We start from the raw sequence: 6,686 nt of genomic DNA on the forward strand, positions 1-6,686 counted from the left end.
ATGGCGGGTACACTCCCATCAGGCTTTGTGTCATCCAGCGTCAGGCCGATGGGAGCTCCCTCCTCCTCGATCACCATACTGCCACAGTAGCCTGAACACACACGCACGCACGCACGCACGCACCCACACACGCACCCACACACGCACCCACACACGCACCCACACACGCACCCACACACGCACCCACACACACACACACACACACACACACACACACACACACACACACACACACACACACACGTAAAAACATGTAAGACATAAAATAAGACGAAGACGTTCCCTCTCTGCAGGTTTCTACTTCCTGTTTACCGTTTTTCCTCCAGAAGTTCTCTCTGTAGTACACCATGCACTTGATGACGGAGCCCATGGGGACGCGGTGGATCAGCTGGTTCCTCAGGGGGGGCAGCTCGGGGTTAAAGTGTATCTTCAGGTTCAGTCCAGGGGGCGTGGCCAGGATCACGTATTTGGCCTAAGAGAAGGGGGGGGGGGGGGGCAAACAGGACAGAGTGAGTGACACTAAGCAACCAGCAGGTGGCAGCAGAGAACAACGTCAGCAGTTGTACTGTTTCCTCTGCTTAGGTGGTGTTTTGTACATTTTGTCACAGTAAGTGTAAGAATATTGATCATCACAAGATATTTATTCTAACAGATATGGCTGCAGAGATGACAGAAGGATCAGATTCATGTTTAAACTCAGATTAGAAGTGAGTGCTGAATGTTTTTATTCTTTTCTTTATTTTTCTTAATCAACTTAATTTTATGTTTTTCATAAATAATATTTTCTCATGTATAAAGTTCAGTCCTGAAACAGCTGGATGACAGCTCAGGTAACGTGCACACCTTCGTTCTGTGTGTCAGTAACACTCACACTCTCCTGTCAGTCTCTTGAAGCTTAGAGGACCATGCTACGATTTTCTCTGTTAGCATCTGTTAGCTAACACTGTTAGCATTTGTAAGACTTTTTGGGCTCTCCGTTTTCGGAGCTCTGTGTTTCTTGGCTGCTTGACAGGTGTTTAATGACTCTGCAGCATAGATAACCTTTGAAATAGCATCATGAATCCGCCTCAGGTGTCGGTTAACTTGGCTGACTTTTCAGCCACTCTGTTCCGGACGTGTCTCTCTCTCGCTCTACAGACTGTTGTGTATATTAGCCTTTAAAAGTCTAGACCCAGAATAAACTGTAGGACGATCCAGCTTCTTATATTCGGACCGATACGGTACTCAGTGTGCCAGATGTTCGTAAAATGCATCCAACCGCAGCCATCTCAAGTCTGCAGTATGCAACCCAGCATAGATATTTTTGACAACTCTTAACACGCCTCCTTTGAACCAAACAATGTTTTACATAGGCATGTTTATGGTTTGGTATTAGGTTTATGATGGACAACAGCAGCGGTATAGGAAGCTTAAAGTTTAAGTGATATGTTATGAAGAAGTAGTTTGACCCTATGAACGGATGTTACATGTTACGTGAAGCTGCAGTGCAGGCTGTAGTGTAATGAGAGGAGTACAATACATACTTTGGGAAAGTATAAAGTTGCACAAAGTGAAGCACGTTCACAGGTAAAGTAAAAGCACTTTCCACCTGTCTGTAGCAGTTTGATGTTCTTACTGTGTAGGTCTGTTTGTCCAGCGTCTCCACCACCACCATGTCCCCGCTCTGATCGATCCTGTAGACCGGAGACTGCAGCTTCACCCGCTCTCCCAGCTCCTGGGCCATGCACTCGCTGATCTGCCCCGAGCCGCCCATAAACTTCCTCTCCTGCAGGGCGCACAGAGAGGTCAGAGGTCAGTCATCACCAAAACTTCAGCACACACATCGTAGTCCAGCTTTTCATGCTTTAAGATGTTTTCAATTTATTTTGGGTGAATTGTTTCAATCCGGTCTGATCCTGCTCTGAGTGCGACTCCGCCAGGCTAATAAAACCACATTACAGAGCCGATGGAATCTGTTGATTTATCCGGGTTTTACTGGTTATCCTCCATCCGACCTCCGTTTGCGTTACTACAAATTTCAACATCTGAAACCAAAGAAAAATGTGTTTGTTAAACTCAGGCCGGCTCCTGCTGAGTGAGGGCGAGGACCGGGGGGCTGGAGAGAGATTAAGTGCTGCCAAAGCTGCGATAAACAAAATTAAATAGACAGTGACCTTTTCCATACGGTTAGTGTCAACATCTCTCTGTTCTCCCCGAATCTGGCTGCCAGTCGCCTGACACTTACGAGCTGAACCTAAATCAGTCCTGGCAGTGAAACGGGGCGAGTCTGTGTTTGTCTGCTGTGATTAAAGACCCGTTTATTTTTCAGTGGAAACAATCCCACATGTGCCTCCAGGATTTACTCCGTCCTTTAGCGCCTTGAAGAGGAAGGTCACACAAGTTCACATGTTTGTATTTGCTTATCGGGATGTCATTTCTGGGGGTGTTTGCACGATGTTTTACATCGTAAGAAATGTAACATAACCTTATCAACAATCTTACAACACGACCAATCAAAAGACAGAAGTCAAAGCTTTCAGGCACAGAGGGAATGAAGGCTGAAGCTTTTTATTTTAGATCACTTTAAACAGGATCCTGTAGAAACGGCCCCAGAGGTCCATTTCAAAGGGTTAAACAGGATCCTGTGCACATGCCCCCGCATGAACCCGAAAACAAGAGAGCATGCTTTAAACAGGAGGTCCAGCCTCCAGGACACAGTGTCTGTTTACCTAAACACAGTCCCTTTCCTCTGTGGCTATGGCAACAGGAACACTCAGCTTTGGAGAACAGCAGCAGAATGCGCCCCCCCTCCCCACCCAGCTCTCCAAGAAAACAGCTTTTGTCCGGCTCATAATGATGCCGAGCTGACCAGCAGCAGACTAAAGGTGTTGGAGCTGATCTACGAGGCTGTGGGATTCCAACTGATACTTCAGAGGAGGAGAGCTGCAACGTGACACGCAGGTTTTATGTTTGCACTTTAAGTTCAGTCAAGTTAACAATCAGTATTCTGTCCTCCGATCGTTAAGAGCTGTATGTCCCAGTAATCTTTGAGCGTATGTAGCTTTAAGGTTGGAAAAGTGATGCCAATATCGAAGGAAGAGTCTTAAACCTGCATCTTTCTAACGTCCAGCAGGGGGCGACTCCCCTGGCTGCAAAGAGAAATGCTCCTCCTCCTCTCCTGATGTATTCCCTCAGTAAACATGTTCCTAATGGGTTTATGGTCTCAGTCTCTAGTTTCAAGTCTTCTTCAACACAGCATGATGTTCATTTAGTCACTGATGCTCCCATTGAGAGTCACACAGACCAGGAAGAGGGGAGGAGTTAGGGCGGGGCTACCTGAGATTGACAGGTATTCAGCGTTCAGTTAAACTAAAAGCAGTCGGCTGCTTTGGGCCAAGTTAGCACATTGTGTTCACTGATGCACCTTGCTAATCATGCTAGTACTATCATTAGCTGATGGCTCAACATTTGCTAACTCCTCGTTCCTCATCAGCAGCCTCTCGTCCAAAAGTAAACCAACATGGCGACAGAAAAAATACCAAACTCGAGGCGTCAGAAAAGTCGTCGGCAAGTCAAAGGGCGATGTTCATTTCCTATAAGAAGAGGGCTAAGAGCCTGTTTTGTCGCTATAAAAAATTAGCTAGCAATTAAAATCAAAATACCAAAAATAACACGATATGCACAAAACTACCAGCTTCACCTTCTGGCTCACAAAACAAGATGGTGACAGTAACTTTGGGCCTCAGAACAGTACTCCCCAAACCGCTGGGTGACCATTTGTGGCAGGACTTTGTCCAAATATACAGGTAAGTATAGGTGCTGCAGACGTACCTGTCCTCCGTTAGAGGTGGAGAAGATCCTCATTGTTCCTCCGCACTGTTTCACATACCAGAGGAACCACAGGGCCGACACCTCGTGGGGTTCAGAGGTCACGTTCACGTTGACGAACAGTGTGGCGAAGCGACGAACAGTGCTTGAAACGAGAGAGGACACATTCATGTTCCTGTTTTTGTCTCACAGACTTCCGGACTCTCTCCGTACAGTATCCCACCTGTGCCTTTTTACGGGATAATTCAGGACTTTCACGCTCTCTCCGGTTTTTTGGATTCAGACTCATCGGTGTGTTTGTGTCTCTGAGCAGATCGAAAGATTTAAAAAACGCATAAAAGCAAATGTTTATGGATTCACTACTTGAATTGGAGGACAAAGTCCCACTAAGGAACTGTCGGGGAATCTGGTACGGTGTTAAAATGTTAAAGGTTCTGTGTTTCTGTGAACGACAATATCCCTTCATTGTCTCTGTTAAGTATGGTGTGCCTCAGGGATCAGTGTTTGGTCCTTTATATTATAACTGAACATGTTTCCCCTTTGGTCATTTATTCATATACAGGGTGTTTCCATCATGTTATGCTGATGATACTCTTATCTAGGTGCCTCTATCTTTAGTTCCCTGAGCAGCTGCCTTTGTAAAGTCGGGACATGTTCCTGAGCTGAACTCAAACTAAACACAGATCCTTGTCTTTGGGTTCCAGCACACGGCGGAAATAATTCAGCCATCTGCTTCGTTGTTATTGGATCACATGAAGCCTGAAAAGAATCGTGGTGTCTAATTTGATATGTTTTAAAAGGATTTTGGGGGATGTGGTCAGAAAACTGTTCTCTGACATCTAACAAACAAATCAATCTGTTCTTAAAGAGAGAAACCAAAACAATGAAACTGCATTTAATAAGTTAACACAATCTCTCTTGTGTTCTGGAGTTTGATCCAATGAACATTTTATTTTTGAAACATAACAGGAACTTTGACTTCAGTTGCTCCTGTGTGGGGTGGACGTATGGACCAGCAACTCAAGACAAAATGCATCCAGCTGGGCAACAATCAGCACGCAGGCATACAAAAGGCTGCTCTCAATCTTATGATTCCCGTTCATATAACCTACCTGGTCCAGCAGACTTTCTGAAAGAGTTCCAGCATGGTCATCTTGTCCCACTCCTCAGCGTGCGGAGCTCTCCAGGGAGCCTCTCTGGGAATCTGAAACACAACCGGAGGACGAGCAACATGAAGCAAAGATCTCACCGTGAGCGAGGAGAGTCGAATCGAACAGAAGGCGATGCTTTCTTTACCTCCCTGCCCATCTCGTCCATCGTCCTGAACAGGTTGTTGAAGTCCATCAGGACGAGGGGGTTCCACATGGGGGGGAAGGAGCCATTGAAGGGGTACGACTTTCCCTGTTGGATACACAGCATCAAATAAACCGTCAGTATAAATCTAACGCGCCTTCTCACACAGATGTTTGCAGAATTACACCAAATGTATTTTTTCATTATAAGCAGCCGAAAGGTAAGAGACACTTTTTAAGGTTATTTGAACTGAACTTGTAAAGCAGCACATGGCAGCTTCATTTATAAAGCCAGGCAGAACCGGGCCAAGAAAAGTGTTAAAACAATAAGCGATAAATGAAAATCAAATAGTGCAGAATAAAATTAATTTTAAAATGAAATAAAAATGTGCAGAATAAACTGAGGCACTTTGATCCCCATCCTATTCTTAATATGCAACAACATCAGAGCTCACAGACGAGCTCGCTCTCTAACTGTTTTTAACCTGTGAATTTTTCAGACAGTAAAAAGTGGATAAAAGTGAAGATATCGCTTCAATCCACCTCAGGTGACCTCTGGTCCACTTCAAACTAGCTTAGTCATGCTGACGGTGAACTTTATCCAAAGAGATAAATTGGCAGTTATGTAACATTTACGAATGAGATTCAGAATCATCTGATGTGATAAGAGTGTCCACGACCCAAGGTCAGCTCTTAAAGTTTGCTTTGTAGAAACTTCCTCTTCTCTGTGTGGGTGAACAATGTGTGTGTGTGTGTGTGTGTGTGTGTGTGTGTGTGTGTGTGTTTGTTGGTGACATTTAGCTTGACAAGTAAATTAGTTTCAGACTCGATTAAACACCTGCGTCCCCGACAGAAACAAAGAGCGGCTAAATATACAGCGATGCCTTTGTGTGAGTGCTCTCACTGTTGTGATGGGGCTGCGTTCTCAGATCCCAGTCAGGCTGCAGTCGCATGTTTGCACCGTTAGAGCTACATTCTGGCCTCTCGTCTCCTTTCTGACATGTCATGTGATTTACTGCCGTTTCATTGGAGCTTCTTTCTTCATCATAATCACATAAAAACGATTTTATTCTCTCTGTAAACACCATGTGTTCATTTAACTGTCCACTGCAACATTAAGTGTTTGTGTAACATGTGACAGCGTTAGCTCGTAGTTTTCAATATGCTAATGCTAACTCCCTTTAACTCTGCTCTCATCTGTGCTGTGATGGAGGTTTCCACTTTATTTGATGGGGTTGTTATAAAACAGCACTTAGTTTTAATATTATTATCATTATAAAAACTCCATGTGTTCACAAGCACAGCACATCTGCAGTGACTTAACATCTTGTTCATCTGACATCACATTTTGGGGCCTCAGGAAACCACTGATCGAAGCTGCTTTGTGGTATAAAAATAAACGTGTGCAGAGTTTCTGTCAGCTCTGACACGTCTCTGATGAAACATCACAGCAGCTCCGTTCACACTTTCAGGGTTTGTAGCCGAGTCAGAGAAGCAGCAAAAATCATCATGTTTACCATAAATCGCTGCTCTATCATCAGCCGCCTGTAGCTAGACGAGTGTGTGATCGCTCCACATTAACAGTGT

At 44.8% G+C, this 6,686-nt stretch overlaps 1 protein-coding gene across 1 annotated transcript in view; it reads right to left on the reverse strand.

The window, feature by feature from the left end:
• mao (monoamine oxidase) overlaps positions 1–5,123 on the reverse strand; it is a 7,549-nt gene extending 2,426 nt beyond the window's left edge. Inside the window, exons 1-6 of the mRNA XM_069663347.1 lie at positions 5,104–5,123; positions 4,920–5,011; positions 3,811–3,952; positions 1,616–1,765; positions 313–472; positions 1–91 (exon numbers count right to left, since the gene is read on the reverse strand). The exon at positions 1–91 is cut by the window's left edge and continues 6 nt beyond it. Of these exons, the coding sequence (XP_069519448.1) occupies positions 1–91; positions 313–472; positions 1,616–1,765; positions 3,811–3,952; positions 4,920–5,011; positions 5,104–5,115 (647 nt within the window). The 5' untranslated portion in view covers positions 5,116–5,123. The remainder of the gene's footprint in view (positions 92–312; positions 473–1,615; positions 1,766–3,810; positions 3,953–4,919; positions 5,012–5,103) is intronic.
• Between the last annotated feature and the right edge of the window lie 1,563 nt (positions 5,124–6,686).

The sequence above is a fragment of the Semicossyphus pulcher genome, unplaced genomic scaffold, assembly GCF_022749685.1.
Source record: "Semicossyphus pulcher isolate SPU_LCO1_2020_fin unplaced genomic scaffold, fSemPul1.0.p SCAF_15, whole genome shotgun sequence".
Classification (NCBI taxonomy): Eukaryota; Metazoa; Chordata; class Actinopteri; order Labriformes; family Labridae; genus Semicossyphus; species Semicossyphus pulcher.